This window comes from Propithecus coquereli, unplaced genomic scaffold (genome assembly GCF_000956105.1).
Source record: "Propithecus coquereli isolate 6110/MARCELLA unplaced genomic scaffold, Pcoq_1.0 Scaffold422, whole genome shotgun sequence".
Classification (NCBI taxonomy): domain Eukaryota; kingdom Metazoa; phylum Chordata; class Mammalia; order Primates; family Indriidae; genus Propithecus; species Propithecus coquereli.
This window is the reverse complement of record NW_012149975.1, coordinates 47600-72867: the sequence shown is the minus strand read 5'-3', so window position 1 is coordinate 72867 and position 25268 is coordinate 47600. Positions and strand designations below refer to the sequence as shown.

Sequence of the window (25268 nt, the reverse complement as noted above, 5' to 3'; positions counted from 1 at the left end):
TCAAAAAAAAAAAAAAAAAAAAAAAACGTGCAAAATATTACAAAATACAAAAAGGGCCAAAAGAAGAGGGTTAAAGGTTACACAGTAGCAAAACAGCTGAATCGCTCTGTACCCCTAAGTATCACTCCACCCTGCATCTGCTCCAGTCAGCAGCCTCAATTCATATCTGCCAACCTGTGCCACTGAAGTAGTTGATCAATGAGTGTCTGTCAGCGGGAATTTACACAGCGCCTACTGTGTGCTCCCTATAGTAGGAATACAAAAGAAAAAAAATGGTTTTCTCTGTTGTCCCACAACCTTGGTGGGGAGAAATAGCCCTGCATAAAACTGTATGTTCCACCAACTATATGGTCCTACTGGATGAGGTGGCTTTGATTCATTAACTTCTTTAACTCTTTAATGACATATTCCTAACTATATGACATGTCTTATAAGTAGGGGTATATAGGACTCAGAAGAGCAGAGAATAACAGCACTTTTCATAGTTTCATAATTGTTTATTTCTGTGTCTCTCTATGGTAGACAGGCGTGTTTGCTGAAGTAATGACAGTTTCTGAGCTATTAAAGAATTCATTGAAGTTGAATGATGAGCTATTTGCAAAAAAAGAGAAAAAAATCAAAGAATAGAATACTAGGAAGCTTAGAGATCATAAATTCAAGTCATCATTTTGTGAGTTAGAAAAATAAGGCCAGCGAGGTGAAGTGACTTGTTGAAGGCTGTAGAGATAGTTCTTGGCAATGATGAAATCAGAATTCAGAATGTAGGTGTTCCCCTAGTCGTTTGCCATTGTATTGCCCTGTTTTATTTTCTTCACAGTATATATCACCTTGAAATTATTTTTAAGAGTTTGAACCCCCTCTCGAAATGTCAGCTCCATGAGAACAGGGAACTCCTGTCTTGCTGTTAGCACCTACACTTGGCTCCTGTAGGCACTCCATGGATATTTGTTGAATTGAATGAATGAATGAAGGCTCTTCCCATTGTCCCAACCTAGTGAAATTCACTTTCTCACAGGCTACATTTTAAGCTGATTTGTCGTTTTATAATTGGATTGATTTCAGTCTCCTATGGTTTGAATGTGTCCCCGCCAAAATTCAAGTTTTTAAACTTAATGGCCAATGTGATGTATTAAGAGGTGGGGCCTTTAGGAGGTGATTAGGCCATGAGTGCTCCTCCTTCCTGAATGAGATTAAGGCTCTTGTAAAAGAAGCTTCATGCAGCATTTGGTTAATCACTTGCCCTTGGCCTTCCCTCATGTCGGAGCTTAGCATTCCTCCCCTCTGGAGGATGCAGCAACAAGACACCATCTTGGAAGCAGAGAGCAGCCTTTATCAGACACCTAAACCTGCTGGTGCCTTGATCTTGAGAAATAAAGAATCCCTGAACCCTGAGAAATAAATTTCTATTCTTTAAGTTACTCAGTCTGAAATACTTTGTTATAGCAGCACAAATGGTCTAAGACACAGCCTAGGCTGCCAAGTTTTATCAAAATCAGCACTGTAGTTAATATACATCTTTCCTACAAAACAATCTGAGAAAAAGAAAAAACTACTTTCTCTCAGCTTGGATTAAAACTTTTCTATCATATAGAAATAAATCATTGCAATCTGACTTTTGAACTTAAATTACAAAATGAAAGGCAGTGAAAGTGATGATGTAAGAGGCCGTCTGCTCTGGAACAGCCATAACTGGATTCTATTTGTAATTCCCACTATGGAATAAATAATTTCATCTCTAGAAAACAATGCAAAACAAAAATTTCTATGATTTTCCATGACCTCCTTTCCCTGGTATCCTTCTGATTAAAAAACGCTTCAGCCTATCTATTTCAGCCCATTACCTTCTCACAGGCTACAGATGGTTTCTCAGTAAGCAGGAGTTGAAACCCCTAAGCAGAAATGTATTATCTGAATAAATGTTGAAGAGAGCTGTTGATGTAAAAGGAGAGGTGTAGGTGTAGATGACAAAGGCAGCCATTGCAACTCTAAAACAATCTAGGAACCTCAGGTGATGATCCATCCTCCTCCACTCCATCATCTTTCTCTGCTGTAACGCAGGCTCCTGCCACTGTCTTTGTACTAGCCACACACACCCCCTTTGACTGCCCGGAAGTTTCCTTCCCTGCCCTTTCCTATAGGGGAGTCACTAAATAGTGAAAGGAGGGAAGCCTGGAACCTGACTAAACACCACTCCCCTAAACTATCCCAGAAATTAGATCACCAAAAGTTCTTGACCAGAGTACTCTGCATCACAAGATGCTCTTTAGGAATGTTCACTAACACGTTAAAAACAATAGGAGCTCTTACTGGACAAATCTGGGCAATTTGAGCACCAAAATAATTAAGAACAGTAATGAATTATAAGCCATTGAAAAATAGGAAGCCATAGTCCACGGTGATACTAAATAGATAAATAAATGAGAAAGAAGGTAGGACTTTTGCTTACAGTAGAATACTATGTGCTGACCAGTAAATATGGAGGGAGTGCTGGAATTGGAAAATCACCATTTTGTAGATTAGTTCAGGCAAGAATTATCAATAGATGCTAAATCTAGGGGTAAATTTTTGATGAGGAATAATATATTTGCGTGGACTTACAATTTCTCCCCACAGATTGTTTATTAGTAGCAATGAAGAGAAAAACTCAATAATTATATTGTGGAGAAATTGGGCAACACCTTGACCTAAAATGAGAACATTCTCTTTTTTAAATAGTACTTCGAAAGTATCGATGTCATAAAAGACAAAGAAAAGCTGTTCCAAATGAAAGGAGATTAAAAAGACAGGACACAATGCATGAACCTATACTAGATCCTGCACTGCAAGAAAAAAGAGCTAAAGGATATTATTTGATATATCGAAGTAGTGTTACAATGTGAAACTTACCAAAGTTGAGAAATGTCTGTGATTATGCAAGAGAATAAATATCCTTATTATCTGTATGCATGTGTATACGTATGTATGTGTATATATATATATATATATATATATATGAAGGGCACAAAAATGATAAAGCCAATTGGGACAAAATGTTATCAACTGGTGAATCTGGATCAAGAGTATGTGGGTATGCTTGTACTATTCTTGTAACTTAATTTCAAAATTAGTCGTTTGAAACGGGCAATAGCTCCCCACATTGGTAAACAATAGAAATCTAGCTACATCTACTAAAACTCCAGCCATTTGTCTTTATTTCTGATTTCTTTGGACAGGCAAGTTGCTTCTAACACTTTTAGGCTCAATGATGCATAAATAAGCACAGAAATGCATTAGAGGTGGGATCAACAAGACAACCCACAGGCCAAATCTGGCCCCATTGCCTGTACTTGTCTGACCCTTGCACTAAGAATGGTTTTTACATTTGCTAATGGTTGAAAAAACTCCAAAGAATAACTCGGGATATGTGAAAAACATATGAAATTCAAATTTCGTGTCCATAAGTAAAGTTTGATTGGAGCACAGCCACACTCATTCTTTTACGTATTATCTATGGCTGCTTTTGTGCTAGAGTAACAGTTGAATAGTTGCAGAGATCATGTGGCTTGCAAAGCCTAAAATATTTACCAGCTGTCCCTTTACAGAAAGTTTGCTGAGCCCTGGGCTAAAGCAATGGTTCTTCACATGGGGCAATTTTGACAGTTTGGCAATATCTGGAAACATTTTTGTTTGTCTCAACTGTGGGAAGTGGGGGAGGTGTGCTACTGACACCTAGTGGGTAGAAGCCAGGGATGCTGCTAAACATCCTGTAACAAAGAGTTATCTGGCCCCAAATGTCCACAGTGCTGAGATTGAGAATCCATGGATTACAGTACCCTAAGGTGAAGACTTTCTAGTACAGGGAAAATTCCATACTTACTAAAGGATCCCATTTATTGAATGCCCAGGTCTTTAACTTGCATTATTAGCTCAGGTAGCCTTCACAATGACCCTGCAAGGGAGCTACTGATATTCTCCTTTCCTAGAGAACTTTTTAACACGACTTGTCCCAGAGCGCACAGCTAGGAGTCTGTCTGCCTCCAGAGCTTGTATTTTTCCACAACCTTAGTGTTTGCCTCTACTGTGAGGTCACAAGTGATTATTGTCTCACTCCATTGCCCCCTAGTATTTGTGCTGCACACAGACAGGCCAATGTCCCTTCCTTGGGTACCCCTTCAGAGGCCTCCAGGCCTCCACACAGAGGATGGAGATCACTCATGCTGATTCCAGTATCTGGAGTTAGGGAAACGAAGCTGAGGAAAGGAAACCCCACCTCACCTGCAACCAGAGTTCTGAAAACTGACCACTCTCCCTCTTGCCCACTTTAATGCTTGCGGGGACAGGAGGCTTCCCTCTCTGGTAGACCCAGGACACAAAATACCACTTGGTATTTATGGAACGCTTTTCTAGTTATAAAGAACAGTCCTATCCATGAATTTGGGGGGATGCTCGCATCACAGAATTAAATGAGAAGACATGTAGCACAGTGTTCTTTTCCTTCCAGAATTAAAACTCACCTGAATCTTGTTCTGTAGGATCTAGTGTTCGACTTCCTCCATCTAATATCCTAGATAATAATTAGCTCAACCGATCAATGAAGCCCATGATAATAAAGTAGAGGACTTCTTGCTTACCTCCACCCCACCCTGGTGGGAATTTCAGGCCCAGATGGAGGACCGAAGAGGCACGGCAACCCACCCAGGAAGATCACAGGGGCTGGTGGTGCCTCCCTGAGCCTTTCAAATCAACCACTTGGGAGCCCTTCAAAGCCACCCACATCTCCCAAGGCAAACAATGGTGGGCCACAACATCTAATGATTTAGGATCAGATCACACAGCCATTTAGCATTTCTTTGAATTTTATTGAAAATTGACATGGATATTAGAAAGGCATCAAGCTAAACAGTGCTGGTTCTGGGATGTTTCTCCTGGAGAATGAAAGCCCCAGAGGGGCAGTGACTGGTAACACCTTTGAGCAAAAAGAACAAAGGAGAAGAAAGGAAAAACAAACACAGATTCTGGAAAACATGCAAAGAGGCTCTCTCAAGAGACACTGGACAGCAGAATGGTGGTGACGGTGGTAAGGATATATGGTAATGAGCACACTCACATGGTATTTTTTTTTTTTTTGAGACAGAGTCTCACTGTGTTGCCTGGGCTAGAGTGCCGTGGTGTCAGCCTAGCTCACAGCAACCTCAAACTCCTGGGCTCCAGCGATCCTCCTGCCTCAGCCTCCCGAGTAGCTGGGACTACAGGCATGAGCCACCATGCCCGGCTAATTTTTTCTATATATTTTTAGTTGTCCGATTAATTTCTTTCTATTTTTAGTAGAGATGGGGTCTCGCTCTTGCTCAGGCTGGTTTCGAACTCCTGAGCTCAAACAATCCGCCCGCCTCGGCCTCCCAGAGTGCTAGGATTACAGGCGTGAGCCAGCGCGCCCGGCCTCACATGGTATTTTGATGCAAGTTAAACCAATGAATTCAAGGCAGATTTATCAACAACAAAGCTCTCCCTCCAGATCCCAGGTTGAGCAGAAACCTCTCAAAACCCCAACTGGCCTTGGAAAGTTGAATGGAGTAATTTTGCTCTAGCTAAGCTTAAACTCCCTTTTATTCTCTCTCTTTTCCACCTGAGTGTTAGTGGATCCATTTTTCCCCCTTGCTGGGGTCTGCAGAAGGTCTGTGAATGCTGAAGAAGATACAAATGTCACTTGACTTTCTCTTCCATATTCAGCAATGTTTAATGGTGGCCATAGACAGTCAACCCATTGAACCAGAGAATTGTTGTTTAAAAAGAAAAACATAAAACTCAAACAAAAAGTTGTGAATAGCACTTCCACACCCAGCTGGGGTATTCTGCCCCAGTCACTTACACTTGGGTGAGTGGTCCTATAGTTGTCTCTTTGAGTTTACATTTGGTCCATTTTCCAGCTCTGATGGTTCTTTTCCTGCCATGTTAGTTTAGGACAAGACATTTCCATTTAAAATACCATGTAAGTCAGAAGAGAGCTTCTTGCCTGGACACGGGGACACATGAACACTTGTTGAGTGGTGTGTGTGTGTGCACGCAGTTTGAGGGGAGAGGAAATTGGATGATTTCTGGTTTGAGACAATATGGAACCCTAACTCTTCTATAATGGCAGTCTTCTCCTTTAGACTTAGTGCAGCTGCTGAAGACAAGATTAAAAAAAGCTGGAGAGGGAGAGAGAAAGAGAAAGAAAACATGAAATTAGCCAAAGAAAAAGGACATTCGAAGTAAGACAGGGGGAGGGGAGTTGGCAGTGTGAAGTAGCACAGATTATACTTTGAGAAGACAAGTTAGAAATGAGGGTCACCAATGGGCCATCACCATGGGGAAATCTGCTGAGAAGGTTTTAAGAACACCACACACCGGTTTAAAGCTTCTTGTTTTAATTAAAAACAAGCACATATTAACAGCCACATGTGAATGCCAAATGATTAAAACAAACAAACAAACAAAAAAAAAAAAACAAGAGCGATCCGCACTGCAGCTAGGAAAAGCAAACTTCTTGGCTTAAGAGAAATGAGGGGTGCATGCGTGTATGCATTTCAGAAAAGCCATTCCAGTCTGGGAAAATAAAAGCACAGACCATTTCTAATGACTGGTTTTGTTTCACCAGAAGTAAACAGAGTACTTAGGGTATTTTTTAAAAACAGTAACAATTGTACTAATTAAAAAGCCTTTTCATTGAAGAAGGGAAAACCTTTCTGTCTACAGTGAGAAAAGCTACCCAGTGAAATAAGCGTTTTAATTCTTTTCATAGGCTTGATCAGCTTTTTAAAGGCCTTATGCTCACTCACAGGCACTGGACCCCGTTCCAGCCTTGCAGGAAAGCTGACCGGTTAGCAGGTGCCCTGTGACTCCCCTATGGAGCTAGCCGAGAACCTCTGCTTTCCGTGCCCCCTCACGCTCCATCCTCAGATGTTTTTCTGGGGAGAAAAAACCTCAGGTCTTCTAATACTGACTATTTGGTTTCTCAGAACATCAAAAGACCTTGTCTCCAGGAAGGTTATATAAACAAGTTGAATCCCTCTGTGAAACGGATTGGGAGTCAAGAGGCACGGAATTTAGCCTGGCTTCTGCCACAAAGCAGCAGGGGGACCTCCATCCAGTCCCTTCGCCTCTCTGGGCCTCGGCTTCCTCTTATGGAGTAAGTGGGTTATATCTGTCTTACTGACCAAAATGTCTCTTCATAAAAAATTCCCTGTTTCGTTTCTGCCAGTCTCTCAAAGGCTGTGAAGTCTCTAATGCTTTTGAAGTATTCACAGCTCCTCAAGCCTTGAGTAGTTAATCTGTAAACAAATGCAAATGAGGGGGCCTTGGGTTTGTAATGCAAATAATGACCCAGGAGGATGGTGATTGTCCATTGGTTGTTTAAGCATGGGCCTCCGGGAAAGCAGCTCTGAAGATGGACAGAGAAATATCAAAGCTACAAATAAGTAGCCTCTCCCAAGGAGACCTGACCACCCTAACTCAACATCTCTCTGAGCTACTGGCTGAGTACCCCAGTGGGCTTTTTTTTGGTTTGCTTTTTTGGGTGTTTTTTTTGGAGGGGTGGGGGGTTGTTTTTACCTCCAAGTACAGGGTCTTTAAAATGCTCCATTGTGACTTGCATTTTCCCAAGAAACTAGCTTTCTGCTTTGGCAGCATCACCTTCACACTTGCCTCTCTGCCTACTAACCAATCAGTGATCACCAAACAGTATATATTAAAACTGCACTCTTGCTTTGCCAACAAGTGTATGCATATGTTTGCTTTTCACTTTTTTGACTTTTTTTTGCTTCCTATTATTATCTATTATTGAAGAGAGAAACCTCTTTCCCCTTCTCAACACTTCAAAAAGACCTGGAAATTTGCCATAGCCTTGTTTCGCTGTGTGCTTTGAAAGTAAGTGATAAAAAAAAACCTCAAAAAAAAAAAAAAGAAGAAGATGGTCACGGTCAGTGCCCAGTGGGACTGTGAGGCAGGAGCAAGTTGTAGAACTCAAAAAGAAGAAGTGGGACTTGAAGTACATGGCAGGGGTTGGGGGCATGGCTGTCTGGCACCCCAAAGGAAAGCTGTCAGTTAAAATAGGAACCTTGGCTTAAAAGGCTAAATGGAGTCCAGTCCAGCTGTAGCAGGGAATACTATTCAGTACACAGCCATGGATTACTGCAAAGGAAGGGCAGAGAGACTGCATGTTAGCCACAGATCATTGCCAGGTCACCTCCAGCTCTCACTTTGTCACTGGCCAAACACCAAAGGCCACTGTGCCTCACGGCCCTCACAATGGAGGGCTCTTTATTCAAAAGGGTTCCCAAAGCCACTATCAGATGGGACCCATTATAAAAATGAGGGCTGGAATATTTTTAAAATATCAACTCCTCAGACTGGAAATAAAGTTAAGGACCTTCCAAGGCAGAACACATCTTTTCTTCTCTCTAGCTGATAGTTGCATCTGTTCTTATTGGAGGATGTGTGCAAAATGCATATTAAAAATCATCATCACATTCACTAAGTAGACTAGAAGATTCATCAGAGCAAACCTCAAAACACTTGAATCTTTGACAGCTCAGTTTGCCAGTTTTTGAAGTGGGACTATTATTCCTAGTACCGCCCCAGAGTTAGAGAGAGGGGAAATTTATGCTACTTTCTCCAGCAGTTGTGTTTTATGGGAAGGGCTTGGTGTAAACAAACTTGTTGCAGATTTGTAACACAGCTCGAATGCAGTTACCTTGAGTATATGAAAACTGGAAAGGGCTGGGTTAAAAGGCCAGAAGGAAAAGGCAGCAAAGTATCTCCTCTTGGAACCCTCTGAGAAGGGGCTGTGGCTCCTGAGGATGGGGGTGGAGTGGGCCAGGGGAGACCCGTGAGACTAAGGAGGTAGCCGTGCTGACTGGTGCTTACCCAGCCATGGTGGATGCAAATACCTCAGAGAAACAAGCAGCAATCAGAGTTCGGGCAGGGAAGTTGGTGTGAAGAACAGCAGATGTGCCCCCTGAACATGTTACAGTCTGACAAAGACGGCGGCGAGGTGGGAGGGACAGCTTGGGGTGCAGGGAGGGGGACGGGGATGCAGGATGCATCTCCAAGCCATGTCACTGCTGGCTTCTTGATCAGAGGCCAGACATCGTCCTCAGACTCTCAGGCTTCTATAAACCTTGGCAGGAAGAGAGGGGAGGGCACAGGTTTTATGCACCCCCAGACGTGTTAAGGGGGAAATTAAAGAAAGGGAGGCCCAGCTCTGTTGCGCAGGAAAAGGGCGTCTACAGGAAGCCCAAACTGAAAATGAAAAGAGAAGTTGGGTTAATGAATGGATGGATTAACGTACCCCAAAAAAAGGCCAGAAGAAAATTATTTAAGTCATGATGACTAATGGATAAATTAGAATGTAGCTGTTAGATGGTCTTAAGGTCTTATTGCATTGGCTCGTAGGAACATGCTCTCATACACCCACACACACTCAAACAATGGCTATAGTGGCATGAGCTAGCAAAATAATGATCAACAACCACAAAAATACTTTTTATCTCTTAATTACTAGGTTCTAACTAATGTCCTCTCCACACACCACCACCCAGATTCCTTGAGCAGGAATACCTTCTGCAAATCTCCAGGTGGCCTCAGGCTATTGGACAGAGCCCCCGTCTCTCAGCCACTGTATTTCCTGTCCCATAGGGAAAGCATAGGAAGCTGAGGTTTCTATTCCAGTGGCCTTTAGAACTCTCCTGGTCAGCCAACTAGTACCTGGGGCGAGACCTGTTTGCAAAGAGTCTAGGGATGGTTACTGGGCTCTGTTCTTAGGGTCCAGACCACAATTACCTGAAAACCTGAACTATGAAAACCCATTATTGGTTTGTGTTCACCTAGTACTTTGACTATTTTTTTTTTTTTTTTTTTTTGAGACAGAGTCTCACTCTTTTGCCCGGGCTGGAGTGAGTGCCATGGCGTCAGCCTAGCTCACAGCAACCTCAAACTCCTGGGCTCAAGTGATCCTTCTGCCTCAGCCTCCCGAGTAGTTGGGACTACAGGCATGTGCCACCATGCCCGGCTAATTTTTTCTATATATTTTTAGTTGGCCGATTAATTTCTTTCTAATTTTAGTAGAGGTGGGGTCTCGCTCTTGCTCAGGCTGGTCTCGAACTCCTGAGCTCAAACAATCCGCCTGCCTCGGCCTCCCAGAGTGCTAGGATTACAGCGTCCCAGAGTGCTAGGATTACAGGCGTGAGCCACCGCGCCTGGCCTTACTTTGACTTTTTGCTCATGTAAACTTCATCCCTGTGACAGAAATAAGGCAAGTAGTATCATCCCCATTTGACATATTAGGAGACTGAGAAACAGAAGTCAACCGACTCTCCCGTGGTCACAAAGAGCCAATCTGGGATCAGAGCTGTTGAATTAAGGCTCTTTCCATCATACCACAGTGTCCCCCAAGAACTCCTTGGTTGTGGATCTAAGGCCCTGTTTATTGCCCGAAGAATACATTTATCTCATCAAATAAAGACTATTAAATATTTGGGGGGATACTTAGAAGTATATGCATATATGAGTATGTTTTACAGTGAACTCCTGAAAGTGAATACACGCCCCCACCCCCCACCCACATACATGCACATTCTTTGGGAATACACACACACTCAGATGACTGGCAACTTGTACCAGGAATTAGGAATTGTGCATTCTTGTCCCAGTTCTACCACTAACTCCCTGTGTGGCTTTTGAGTAAGTCATTCCAATTCCCTGATCCTCCATTTATTCATCTTGTAAACTGACGATCTCTCTACCTCACAGAACTGTTGTAAGAATAAAATGAGATATCATATGGAAAGACGGCTTTGAAAAGTAATAAATGCTATACAAATGCTCACCTCTTATTTTATTCTTTGTCTACTTCTTAGGGGGAAAGTAACCTAAAACTAAAAAACACTGCAATGGCCTATGTTCTGGGCTTCACAGGAAGGCTGATATATTTTGATATGTATATTTTGTCCATATAGCATACACCCCCCCACCAAGAACCAACCAACAACCATTGACACATAGTATCTGCAACCGTATAGAGGTCACAAAGGAATTTCTCTTACAATTGCAGACAGCTACAAGTAGTGCCTCAAAGTGCCTTAAAACTAAGGAGGAAGAGTAAGCCTCTCTGATCCACCTCTAGAATGAAGGCTTTGGGGAACGGGTGGATTGCCTTTGCTGCTTTCAAATCCTGGGGATCCAAGGCCTCCCCCAACTAGTTGATCTGGAGCTGCTTCTGTGGTCTGCCAGGGAGAAAGGAGCCTGCCAGGAAGAGCCCACCTATTTGGGGCTGGCTGTTCCAGCTGTTTACCAATTGCCTCTCACTAGTAAAGTGTAGCTTTAATCACATTTTTGGCAGAATTCAGTTTAGGAATGGCCACTAACAATGATTTACCTGGGGAAACCTGAATGAAACTGTGTCAAGCCATGTGCAATGAAACCTGAATTAATTGAAATCTAATTTACTAAAATACATCTTTCTTGCTCTCCTCATTGAAAATGGGGGAACAAAGAAAATACGCATGAATTGAGCTCCTATTGCAGGCCAGACACTTTGCTAGGCACTGGGACCACAGCGGTGGAGACACTCTAGGAATGTATAGTCTTCCTAAATCTGCTGTTTAATTCCAGTTAACTAGCAAGAGCTCCACGACTTTCCTTTAAACCAGATAGTAAATCATTTCATTGCTCTTTTAAGATTGTTGCCTTTGGCCCAGATTCTCGGGCCTTATGTTTCAGAAGCCTCTTTGGACTTCCTCTTTGGGATTTGCTTGAAAGTAGGATGTTTTGCCAGCTGCCCAAAGGCCCCAAGTGCAAAAGCTGCAGCAATCAGTTTGGTGACTAATAGCAGGCTCTCCATTTAAATCATAAACTACATCGGTGAGTGGGGAAAAGTCTTCAATATTTTATATTCCCTGATCTAAACATACTAAATGTAAAAAGGCATTTATGAGACAATCGGGATATTTCAAACACCGATTAGACATTTTATGTTAACAAATTATTGTTAATTTTCTAGGTGTGATAATGATGGGATTGTGTTTACATTTTTTTAAAGATCCGTTATCTCTCTGAGATATATACTAAAATATTTATGGATAAAATTATATGAGTTTTGCTTTATAATAATTCAGCAGGTCTGGGGTAATTGATGAAACAGGATTGGCCATATGTTGACAGTTGTTTGGGGGCTGGGTTGTGAGTACATGGGGCCCCATTGTACTATCCTATCTTCTTTTGTTTGTGTTTTAAAGTTTCCATGGCAAAGTTTAAGAAACAATAAAAAATAATAAATTTTAAATTAAAAATATTTATATGCCCACTCTACTACCTGAGTCTAGTAGAATAGATAGAAGGTGCTTAATTACTGCTTTTGTTCTCCCTATAAACCAGGTGATGCCAGGAACTGCTTTGTCCACTTCTGCAGACACAACAGCTAGCACTCAGGAATCCTTGCTACCAAAGGTCACCTGCCTAACTCCTTATCAGAGGTTTTCATGAAGCTGGTACTTGTAGAATTAAATGTAAGGAATTCTCTATACTATCTGAGATCTCTTCATTTGCTTCCCCTTTTATTATGATTTTAGAAGGTACACAGCCAAAGAAAATTTGAGAACTTGAACCCCTCAGATAAGAAACAGCCACCAAAAGGAAACAGAGAAGCAAGTTTCCATTGGCTCTGAACATTCTCAATGTCCTGTGACATTGCAGGACAGCGTTTGAGAACCCCAAAGTTTCTCTTGCCACTATAGTTAATTTTGAAAGTAATGGTTATGGCTCTTTAAGAAAAAAAATGCAGGCCGGGCGCGGTGGCTCACGCCTGTAATCCTAGCATTCTGGGAGGCCGAGGCAGGCAGATTGTTTGAGCTCAGGAGTTCGAAACCAGCCTGAGCAAAAGCGAGACCCCCGTCTCTACTAAAATAGAAAGAAATTAATCGGAAAACTAAAAATATATAGAAAAAATTAGCCGGGCATGGTGGCGCATGCCTGTAGTCCCAGCTACTCGGGAGGCTGAGGCAGAAGGATCGCTTGAGCCCAGGAGTTTGAGGTTGCTGTGAGCTAGGCTGATGCCACGGCACTCACTCTAGCCCGGGCAACACAGTGAGACTCTGTCTCAAAAAAAAAAAAAGAAAAAAAATGCCAAAATCGAAACCTCAAATATTGATCACAGGATCCACCTATGCTACCCAGCTGTTGTTCTAGCAGCAAAAGTCTGAGAATATCCCCCCTTTTGATCAGGCAGGCAGGCATTCCACATGTACACTTGAAACCACACCAGGCTATTTCGTAAGATTATAAATGACAAAAGGAAACCAGCTAGATCAATGAAACAGCTTCTCTTATGATTAGATATGTGTGTTGGGAGTGTGGAATTGAAGGAAGGTATTTTCTGGAAGCCACGGCCAGTTCTATTTAGAGTTAACAAAGCTTACCGGGACCCTGGGTCTCATGCAGCATGCAGCAAACAGCAGGGTTAACTGTAAAACAGTAAGAGCTGATGAAGATGGGGTGTGCATGAGGAGAAATCAATTATGAATTGACACAAACTATGAGGAGTTAGAGGTCAAAGGAGATTAGGAGTAGCGGGAAGGGGAAGTGGGAAGGGTGGACTGGTAGGGACCCCTGAAACACTGGAACTCTTTCGTGATCTCTTTAGGAGCAGCCAAAAGAAATTCTGCATGTGTGGCTATTAGATCCAATCACCATCTCTCAAGGAGAAATACTACTACCACCATCTCTACCCTCAGAACCCACCACCACCACCACCACCACCGTGGGAGCAGAGTGGCACAGGTCTAACGGTAGCTCTCCCAATTGTTCATGAAATTATCTAAGAAGCCGAGACCTGGGGCCACTTGGGTATCTGGAAGTACAGAGGACAGGCCATTTTGTCAGGCCCTTATTGCTAACAGGAGGTACCACACACAAGCAAGGTTTTCACCCATCTCAGAATTTGAAAAGGGCACCATCACCAATCCCAAATATTCCTGGAGACTGGAGAGAGGTGTCTCCCTTTATAGAGTCTTCTGCCTGGGGTGGGGAAAATCAGTCAATTTGAGGCAACGAGGGGAAAGCCTGGTCTGAGAGGAACTTTTACGGAACACCTGAACAAGGAATATTTATAGTGTAGTTTGTTCAGACTGCACTGACACTAATCTCCTAATTCCCACAAGCAGGCTGTGAAACTGCCCTAGGGATTGAGTTAACAAATACCACAGGACTATGAGGGTAGCAGGTTAGAGCTGGAAGACAAATTTAGATTTTTCTCATCTTAAAAATAAGAATCCATTCCTGCTGGTGCAACTAATACACCATGACAGTTAACACAGTATAGGGTGTACCCAAAGAGACTCCCCAACCCCGGGGGCTAGTTGAACTTTATTCAGCACGTAATACCCAAAATGCTAATTAATCAGTGAATTTGACATATGGTATTGAGATTCAGTAACAAAAAAAATCTCTGGACTAATCTGTGAAAATGTTCAATTTACATATTTGAATAGAGAATCATTGGATTGCAAAAACTGAGTGCCTTCGAATATAAAATATTTTACTGTCGTACAAAAGTCACTATGTTTTTCCTAAGTGATAAACCAGGCACAGAGGAAAGGAAGATGTTTCTTCCTTCTGGCAAATGTCCAATAGTTAAATCCAGGAACAAGTGGCTAAAAATAGAAGGCAATGGCCATGGACATCTTTCGGATCCTCAGGACCCTTTAGTAAGGGCACCGTTAAACACTCCATCTGGGAGCTCCTCTGGTCACACTGTACAAACAACTACAGGGCATAAGGGGACCACTGAGTGTTTTCTTGGTGTCGTATGGGTCCCGTCAGAAATACCTTTCTCTGGTTCTGGAATAAGGAATTGGGTAACAACTTCCAGAAGCAGAGACTGGGGTTGGGTCAGGATTATTGACCCACAAGGTAACCAGGAGCTCATACTGTATCTTGCCTTAGCAAATACCAGGGGATAGAGATTGGTTTTAAAATCACTTCCTAGATTGAGGATGGGGCCCACACAGAGTACACTGGCATCTGAGGGCTCCCTGCAGAGTCCTCAGCACCCCAGGCTGGGCACAACTAAGCAGCCAGCAAGGGAGGGGTAGCGAGGGGGTGGGGCTTCAGGGCTCATGGAGGAGCGAACTACATCAGATACATGAGGAGCAAGTAGGCCTGGAAGCCAGATCAGCTCCAACCTCACAAGAGGTGGGGAAAAAGTTGCCCAGAGGCTTCTGCTAAAGGATCTCCTTCTTCCACCACCCTCTATCTCCCCTTCTTTCTGTTCCTCTCTTTGGTATAACTTTGTACCTCTTATCTTTTCCTCCCTTCTGCTCTCACGCTCCCTTTGCTTTTCTTCTCTTTTCCCTTCCCCTCCCATCTACCTTGAGTTTGCAGGGCTTTCCTAAGCCAGTCAAACAGAGGGTCAGGGCCTCTGGGACCACAGCCTGCCCCTGCTCCAAGCTCCCCAAACTCAAGGAGTCCAAAGGTCCCATGGGGATGCTGACACTTGTGATGGGTACCCAAATTAGTCTGACAGCCCGTGGCTCGCCTCTGGTCACCAGCGCTGAACTCCCTCAGCCTTCAGGTCCTGCCTCGAGGGGAGGAGCGGGAGGAGAAAGAAGCCACCACCCAGAACAGCCTACTACTTACTTTTTCTTTTCTTTGTCCCTCTTCAGAGTCTGTGTACCTCCAGCCTGGGGACCCTGGGCCTGGAGCAGCTCGGCTGCCGTCTTTCTCTGTTTAAAAGCGTGTATTTCATCGTCCAGAGATTTCTTCTTATCCTCCAGCTTCTTCTTCTCGTCCTGGTGCAGTTTCTTCAGGCGATCAAACTTCTCATGAAGCTGCCAGGGAAGCGCAGGGAGATTGAGGGGAGCCCCCCATGAGCAGCCTCGAGCCTAGCCAAGCCTGGGCAAGGTAGGGACTGGCAAGGCTGCAACCCTGCAGGACCCTGGGGCCTCAGGAGACATTTCTGCCAGGGACTGCCATGATGGCACCAGAGAGGGCCACGCTCTGGATGGTTCTCGCCTCCTGCCATTTTATCTCAAAGTCTCTGCTCCTGAATACACTCAAGGAACAGCACATTCTGCTTGAGTCTCCCATAGTTACCACACATGATAAATAATAACATTAATAATAATATGACATTCCCTGAGAGTTTATTATAGGCCAAGCAATGACTTTTATAAGCACTTTATGTGTATTAATTCATTTAATTGTTACAATAATCCTGTGAGGTAGGTTCTGTTATTATCTCCATTTTACAAAGAAACAGAGGGTCTGAGAAGTTAAGGAATTTGCCCAAGGTCAACCTACTCTTTAGAGAATTATATAATGGGACCTCCCATATGTAAGGGACCCCTGCGTTTTTTTAATCCCCTGCAATCAGGGAGGATCACCATGGATTCCAGAGAAAACTTTAGCAATGGCAAAGCTTGTCAAAGGAAATACTTGGCCTTGGACGTGGAAGGAGATAAAAGGATTTTTTTTTTTTTTTTGGAGACTGGGTCTCTCTCTGTTGCCCAGGCTGGAATGCAGTGACACAATCATAGCTCACTGCAGCCTTGAACTCCTGGCTCAAGTGATCCCCTTGCCTCAGCCTCCCAAGTAGCTGGGACTACAGGTGTGCGCCACTACGCATGGCTAATTTTTAAATTTTTTTGTGGAGATGGGATCTCACTATTTTGCCAAGGCTGATCTCGAACTCCTGGGTTCAAGCAACCCTTTTGCCTTAGCCTCCCCAAAGCACTGGGATTACAGGCATGAGCTACCACGCCCAGCCCATACGAGGATTTTATAACATGGAATGAGTAGGGAGACCTCAGCCTTAACTAGCCCTGAATAGAACCAGAGACTCAAAGAACAGGAAGAATATTCTGGCACGCTATTGTGGTAAGTGGCTCAGAGAGGAAGAGGTACGGGTGGTCACTAACTAGAGTGGGAGAAACTACCCTGAATAATAAGAGCAGACCAAGCATAACTTCACTTTCTTATGAGGATTCGGGGGAGAATTTAGGATCCTGTAGCACTTGCAGCACACCATGAAGGTGAATTCCGGTCCTATGGGTATTTGGGACTGTCACTTAATAAGGTGTGGTGAATGACCACTTGCTACATAAACCAGTTTTTACTGGTCGCTTGGGGTGGGGGTGCCACTTGGGCTGCCTATCAGTTGCTTTAACCTGGCTTTTGTTCATTGCACTTTTATTCATTTATCTTTGAGATCCCCTCACCTCTCCTAAAAGTGCTGGGTGACATTTTTCTTTTTACAAGTGAAACTGATATAAAACCAATACCCTTGCCATGGGCTTTCAAGTGATAACCCTTGAGAGTCACAGCAGATTAAAGGTGGAACAGACTTGGGAAGCGATCAGGTGCTTCCCTTCTTTCTAATTGAGGGTTTTCAGGCCCAGAGAGGTGAAGCCGTGGCTGACATGACCAAAACTGCAACTTAGGCAGCAATAGGTGAATCGGCAAGATAGAACTTAGAGGCAAGGCCACTGGATAGAGGACTAACTACACACGCGTAGGCATAGCGTAAGCAATGAAAACCCCAGATAGGACCATCAGACCTTAGTTTTAAAACTGCCCAGAGCTGCAGAGATGTTTAAAATGAAATGGAACAGGATATCCAAGTGCAAGGGGAAATGCCCCAACTGTCACTGTTGTAGGTTTCAGCAAAGTACTCAGGACTGCCTGAGACCATCTTTCTCCCCACAGCCTGATCAGAGAAGGTGGGATAGGGTAGGACAGCTGAGAAAGTGATCAGTTGTCCCTACTGAGCTCCAAATCCCCAGGAAGAGGGAAAAGAATCCCCCCCGCACCTGACCTCCAGGGCTTGCCTCTGCAGTTGTGCTACCCAATAGAACCAAACCATCTATGACCGTGGAAATGTTCTGTATCTGTGCTGTTCAATATGATAGCCACTAGGTACACGAGGACTGAGCATTTTTTTTTTTTTTTGAGACAGAGTCTCACTGTGTTGCCCTGGCTAGAGTGCCGTGGCGTCAGCCTAGCTCACAGCAACCTCACACTCCTGGGCTCAAGCGATCCTCCTGCCTCAGCCTCCCGAGTAGCTGGGATTACAGGCATGCGCCACCATGCCCGGCTAGTTTTTTCTATATATTTTTAGTTGTCCAATTAATTTCTTTCTATTTTTAGTAGAGACGGGGTCTCGCTCTTGCTCAGGCTGGTTTCGAACTCCTGAGCTCAAACAATCCGCCCGCCTCGGCCTCCCAGAGAGCTAGGATTACAGGCGTGAGCCACCGTGCCCAGCCAGGACTGAGCATTTGAAATGTGGCTAATGCGACTGAGAAACTGAGTTTAAAATTTTACTGTATATTTCAAAATTGCTAAAAGAGTAGATTTTAAATGTTTTCACCACACACAAAAAATAAGTATGTGAGGTGATGGATTTGTTAATTAGCTTGATTTAATCATCCCACAATGTAAATGTATATCAAAGCATCACATTACACCCCATAAATATAGACAGTTGTTTGTCAATTAAAAATGCAATTTAGAAATTTCAAAAAAAATTAGTCACATGCAGCTAGTGGCTACCATATGGGACGGCTAGGCTCTGGAGAATTAAGTGACACAGAATGAGAAAACATCCTGGCCTTGGGAATGCCGGGTCAAGAAGACACAGATCTGGCTGGGCATGGTGGCTCATGCCTATAATCCCAGCAATTTGGGAGGCTGAGGCGGGAGGATGGCTTGAGGCCAGGGGTTCAAGACCAGCCTGGGCAACATAGTGAGATCCTGTTTCTACGAAAAAGACAAAGATCTCATAGCCCTCTTTGTGACAGCCAAGGCAGGGCTACAGACGCCCATTCTTGCCCAGAGGCTGCAAAGCTCCCACTGGCTGCTCTCTTGAGGCAGAAGCCCTTGAGCTTCCATGCCGTGTTCAGCCCTCTTCCCCTTCCTGCCCGGCACCCAGGCTCACATTTACCTCTTTCTCTGCCTCTTTGAGTTCTGCTTCTTTCTCTTTCACTCTCTGGACGAACATCTGTCTCATCTCCTCTTCTTTTTTCTGGAGCTCCCCTAGGAACTCATTCCTTTTGGCCTCATATGTCTCCTGCAAGCTGCAAACATGGTCAGGTTAATTCCTCTGCCTTCAGAATGGCTCCTATTGGATGAAAACTGGCCTCAACCATCCTCCCTGGGTTCCTCCATCCTCCCTCCCTCAATTAGGAGCCAGGTGCAAAAACAACTACAAAACTGTGAGCACCTGGCCTGGCTGGTGACAGCATGATTGCAGGGCTTCTGGAGGGGGATGGGGCAGCCCTGGTGAACTGGATAGACTTAGAACAACTGGGTCTATACTCTCATTTTACAGGTGAAGAAACTGAGGCCCAGAGAGGTGAAGTGACTTGCTCAAGATCACACAGCTAGTTAAAGGCAGATATGGCACCAGAAAATGGGTCTCTTGTCTCTTCACGTGGCCCTCCCACTGCACTATGCTGCCAGGCCCTGGCTCTGAAACTGACCATGTTAATTATATCAACGAACACTTGATGAGACTCTACCATGAGCTAGAGACAGTGCTAACTGACACGGTGCTAGTCACTCAGCATCTAGGGCCAATGGCCACCATGTTGCCATCAAGGAACTCACAGTATAGTGGGAGATGCCTGGGCTAAGGCCCCCTGCCCCCGGCCTGGACATATTTTTAAGGAAATAGGAGCTAGCCTGGTGAAGAAGGGACAACTGTGCTCCGAAGAGGGCGGCATGTGTAAAAGCACATGTGGAGAGAGAATGGCATTCGTGGGGAGCCAGGCATGGTTCACCATGACTGGAGAGCATTGTGTAAGCTGTGCAGTGGCAGGAGATGAGGTTCCTACATCTAGCAGAGGAGAACAGGCTTTGGATGCCATATTAAAAAAAAAAAATCAGATATATATCCGCTGCATGGTTTTAAGCAAGAAGTCCGATTAGATCTGATTTGCAAATGAGAAAGACCAGTCTGGCTGTTGACTGCAGGACAGCCTTTCCAACAATCCAAGCAACCACAGGATCTTAATATTAAGGGCTGGTAGGGAATGGAGGGAACTTCGAGAACAGCAAGGGAAGCAGAGCTCCCGGGACTTGGGAGGAATCAAAGATAATTCCGGTTTTAGGCTTGGGCAACCAGCTGGGTTGTGGTACCATTAACTGCAACAGGGAACACTGGAGAAGGAGTATGTTTAAGAGAAGAAGATAAACTAGATTGTAGACAGCTTGAGTTTCTGGGATGTCTGAGTGGAGATGACTAGTATACAGTTGGATCGATGAGCTTAGAGCTTGAAAGTAAGAGTTTAGCTTGGGAGTCATCTACTTCTAGGTGGTAATTAGGGCTGTGAGAGTAGAAAGAGTCAGCTGCAAAGAGAACAGAGAGTGGAAGGAGCAGAGGCCCTAGGAAAGCATCCCGGGGGATACCAGCATACAAAGGAGGAATCTGAAGAAAAATGAGCCTGCAAATGAGGCTAAGGAGTAGCAAGAGACCTGGGAATAAAGCCAGCCAGGCCAGCACTAGAAAAGCCCAAGCCAGAGAGTATTTCAAGAAGGAGGCAGCGGGGAATAGTATCAAATGTTGTGTCGAGATCAATTAAGTTGTGACTCAAAGGCCACACTGAAATTGGCCACAAGTCTGCTATTGCTGGCCTTGGAGAGAGGCATTTCAGTGGCGTGCTAGGGGCAGAAGCAAGACTGCGCTGGGTTGAGGAATAAATGAAAGATGGAGGAGAGGAACCAGTAAATATAGAACAACTCTTTCTCCTTCTCGTGAGAGCCAAACTTTATGGGGCAGAGGAAGAGCAGAGTTAAGGCAGAGTTTCTTTAGCATGAGAATGTTTACATGCAAAATGGAAAGAAGTCGGCAGAGAAGGAGTGAAGACGGTGAAGACTAGGGAAACAGAGGTATTCAGGCTGGAGCATGGGCGAATGGGAGCGGCTCCAGTGGCTGCTGGCCCTGCCTGTCCGTGCAGGGGTGAGTCTGCCCCGCCAAAGGACTGGCTAGGCTCTGTCCCCAGGATGGCTTTCAGTTGTGAACAGGTACTGTGGGAATCTCAGAGGCCATTTGAAAGCCACCTTAGCACACAGACATCTCCCTCACGTGCTTATCAGTGCCTGACATTTCTTAAAAGGAGACCAAGCCAAATAAAGGGCGCCACGTGCTGATTTAAACTGTGGTGCTGGTGTCGCACACCACACATACAGATCAGACGCTTCTACTTGGCATATTGCTCCTATCCGCATAATAACCTGCTTTCAGAAACATTCCATGTCTCTGGAAGCATCTTAGATTTTGATTTGAGAAATACACCCATGATTACTGACATCCTGTGGTCGAAATAAAACTTGCACTTGATGCGAACACTTAGGACGGCGGACGAAGAGCGTGCAGTTCGATACGTGTCTGCTTCCTGGTCCTACCTGGTTTTGAGAATGGGGAGAACAGACTGGAAACCTGCCTGAGCAGCAGGAGCCTGATGTGATGAAGAAAGAGGGGCAGAGGACAGTTACAAACTGCCACCCTGTGTCACAAGGCCCCAGCGCAGGGTCCCCCTCCAGCGCAGCTGACTGGAGCTGCCGTGTGCGTGCACGCATGCGCGTGTTCAGCCTCGGTGATTCTCTCTCCTTGCCCTTATAAGCAGGGCAGTTCCAAGCCTGCCCTGCCACAGCTCTGCGGGCGGGTGTGCGGAGGCAGAGGGGGATCAGGCAAGCAGAACTGGCGCGTGAGTTACCCCCGCTTCTCTAGCTTTTAGCACCTGTGTCTTGCCTCCCCTGTGAACTCTGCAGGCCAAGGCTTCCATGCCACCTGGGTGAGCTGAGCTGAGCTGGGCTGGCGGGAGTGGTACCTGAATGGTTTGTTGTCAGGGTCGGTGTCCTTGAAGCCCATCTCCTCCAGCTTACAGCGGCGGTACAGCTCATAGTGCCGGGTGTGGGTCTGCTCCCGCAGATCCTCCATGTTGACCCGAATCAGCATCTCCCGCAGCTTCACAAAGTCGCAGTGGGCCTCGTTTTCAACTGCACAGCAGGGTTTGGGGTATTAAAAGGCCAGCAGAAGCAGAAAGGGGAGAAAATAAAAGGCGAAATGTCTAACGATGACATCGCCTTGCAATCCGTGTATATAGAACCTGACAGTTTACCTCCTAATTTGCTTTTCTACTGAAAATGCAAACTAAAAGTTACCAAAATGGCAGTAATGAAAAGCTGTAATACCATAAAAATACCTAAGAAGACGCTCAGTAGTACCTTAACTTAAATGCACCAATCAGAACCCTCACAGGAAAGTTTGTTCTGCACCACTTTGGGGACAATAGCAACTGCACATTCATCCATCCAGCCAACATATGTTTGTGGTACCCCTGTTCCCAGTATTGTACGAGGCACTGGGAATTCAGAAACAGAGTCATGGAGTCTTGCCCTCGGGAGCTTACAGTTTGGTGGAAGAATAGATGCAGATATACAAATACAGTACAATGCAAAATTACCAAAAAAAAAAAAAAATATGGAGGTATAGCTGAGTTGCAATGAAAGCTCAGAAGAGGGGGGGCCTAAGAACTCCTGGGAGAGTGAAGGCTTCACTGAAGAGACAACCCCTAAGATGACTCTGGAAGGAAGAATAGGAATTTGTCAGGCAGAGAAGGAGACAGTCCTCACAAGGTCTCAATGAAGTTAGGCAAGGTTACGTAGCTAGCAAGTTGCAGAGTTAGGATTCAAACCCAGGCAACGTAGGGGAGAGACAAAGGCTATGACCAGGTAACAAAGTTCTCAAAGACTAAGGGTAAAGAACTAGGATATCAATAGATGACAGTGACAAGGAGGGGTGTGGACCACAGGCATGGTCCATCTGGATGGTAGAAGCTTCCAGGGAGGTGTTTTTTTTAGAGGGTGGATAACGGCCTGACAGCGGCAATGGTGACCAGGAGCAAGGGGACCCCACTTTTTGGCCTGAGTGAGCAAGTCCCCACCTCAAGAGAGTGTGGCAAAGGTCTGCATTTTGGGTGGCAGTGGCCAAGAATGACAGATGTGGACCAAATCATAGCCAAGTTGATTTCTGGATGGGCCAGAAGGTCCTGAGCAGTGCTCTGTCAAGGTGGCTACAGGTGTGGCTCCGGTGTGTCAGATGGTGGTATTTGGCCTGACCATGTAAGGACAGTAGTGTCTGGGATGATGAACAGCCACAGTCACCCTGGATTCTGTCTTGCAGGGTCTGGGAGAAGGTAGTGGGTGCGGAGAAGCGGTCTGGGATGTCAGGGTCTGGCATAGTTGCAGCAGGCTGCCTTGTGGCCATAGTTGCAACCTGTTGCCTTTCCAATGCCCGCATCAGCTCACAGAATCCCTCTGCTTAAGATCCACTTACCTAGGCATAAAGCCCCCTACTGTCATAAAACATAAGCTAACACTTGCTACATTTGACTGGCTTAAAAAAATAATAAAAAAATAAAAAATAAATAAACAAAACATAAGCTAACACTAGAAATTGCACCAGCAAGACAATAACTCAGGACTATGCTATATGCCATCTCCTCCTCCATCTCTGGTGGTCAGTCAGAAGGAGGGACTCCAAGGCCTCTGCAGGGTACCCAAGCAACAGACAATTTCTTCCTCATTCCAAAAGAACAGTCAACTCAGAGTTACAAGAAAAACTTTCAAACCCGCCTGTTTTTGGTTAGGTGTGGGGTAGTCCAAGTTAGAGGAAGGAAGTCACTGGAACCCCATCTGCTGGCTTCTCCTCATCTCACCTCAGGTTCCTCTCTCTCAGACCAGATTTATTCCCAGGGTGGGGCTGTTGGTCCAGAAACCATTTGCAAATGTTCCTGGTGGGACTTCCCTAGCCCCAAACAGCAAAGACCAAAACTTAGCACAGCTCTGGTAACCAGTCCTATCCTACCTATGGAAAATCCAGCTATCACCAGTGGGTCTCTGGAGTGTCCTAAAACATGCCAGCCTTTGAATGTGATATGGACAATTCACTACCCACTTTCAGTTCTTTGCCCAGTAATTGGGATGAGTTTATAGGGAACCATCCACCCTCACAAATGGTGCCCCTGTAATCCATGGCCCAGTTTATAGCTGTAGATTCAACAGGACCAGAGACCTCTTCTACCTATGGTAGCATCCTAGGCCTTGTCTTGTCCACTGAACCAACTAGCCCCAAGAGTAACTTAACATGTGTCAGGCAGACCACAAAAGGAACTTTCCTGAGTGTATATACAATATACCTGATTTTTAAATTGTGAAATCATACATACAAAAGAGTGCAAGAAATGTGTGAACACCAATGTCTCTACAACCTGGCTTAAACAGTGCCAGTACCTTAAAAGCCCCTGCATGCTCCTTCCTGATTTCATGCCCCCTTCTCCATCCCCTCACCCCCCACCCCCAGCAATGAGACTTAACCACTATCTTGACTTTGGGGGTTATCATTCTTTTGTTTTTCTTTATAGTTTTACCACTTATGTATAAATTCCCGAAAATATATATCTTGTTTAGTTTTGCCTACTTTTAGAATTCATACAAATGGAATCCTACATTATGTATTCTTCTATGATTTATTTAGCTCACCATGATGTTTCTGAGATTCATGCATGGAGATGTAACTGCAGTTCATTCATTTTTGCTGCTATATAATATCCCATTGTATGAATATTTCACAATTTATCCAGTCTATTTTAATGGATGTCTGGGTTGTTTCTAATTATTTGTCCTTATGAACAACACTGCTATGAACATTCTTGTATATCTCCTGGTGCACTTGGGCAAGTATACATGCTTTTTTGCACACTCCTTCCTACCTTGCTCCAAGTCTGTTTGGCTTTGCTTTAGGAATGCTTACTCTGTTAGAGACAAAGGGAGCTTGCTCACATCAGAGAACCCAGGTATGGCACCACAGTTTGGCTGCTAGTGACACCTATGGCTATGTGAGACCCATGCTGAATGAGCAGGGACTGGGGGACAAATTAGGGACTTGTCATACAGTGGCTGGGGACAAGTAAAGAGACAAAACGAGCTTCCTGAGTGCTACCCCTCTCCTGGAGACTCACTCACCCTGCACAGTGCCCCAAGGATACTGCCGCGCCTTCATCATCTTGTTGCCTATCTTCACTTCTTCTGTGCTGCCGATGACAGCAAACGGCAGGTGGGCCTGAAACCGAAGGCAAACAAAAGCTGAGAACTCTGGAGGAAAATCACTGAGCACCCCACGATCCAACTGCCGCTCGTCTCGGGGGCCTCAGGCCCTCACCCTGCAGCATCCCTCACTGTCATCATCATCAAGAGGCATT

The 25268-nt window shown here is 44.7% G+C and overlaps 1 protein-coding gene across 5 annotated transcripts in view; it reads right to left on the bottom strand.

Moving 5' to 3' along the window:
- Positions 1 to 4817: 4817 nt before the first annotated feature.
- Positions 4818 to 25268, bottom strand: part of SEPT6 (septin 6) — a 65090-nt gene continuing 44639 nt past the window's right edge. The window contains exons 6-12 of one of the 5 annotated variants that reach the window (XR_001137858.1): positions 25033 to 25129; positions 21837 to 22005; positions 18950 to 19082; positions 15649 to 15839; positions 13431 to 13475; positions 5420 to 6167; positions 4818 to 5081 (exon numbers count right to left, since the gene is read on the bottom strand). Coding sequence is in view for 4 of the 5 variants with exons in the window: in XM_012653537.1 (XP_012508991.1) it covers positions 8124 to 8148; positions 15649 to 15839; positions 18950 to 19082; positions 21837 to 22005; positions 25033 to 25129 (615 nt within the window). In the remaining variant the exon portion in view is untranslated. Of the gene's footprint in view, positions 5082 to 5419; positions 6168 to 7556; positions 8149 to 8598; positions 9259 to 13430; positions 13476 to 15644; positions 15840 to 18949; positions 19083 to 21836; positions 22006 to 25032; positions 25130 to 25268 lie in introns of those variants that run through there. The other 4 variants (XM_012653539.1, XM_012653538.1, XM_012653537.1 and 1 more) reach the window with 4 other exon arrangements.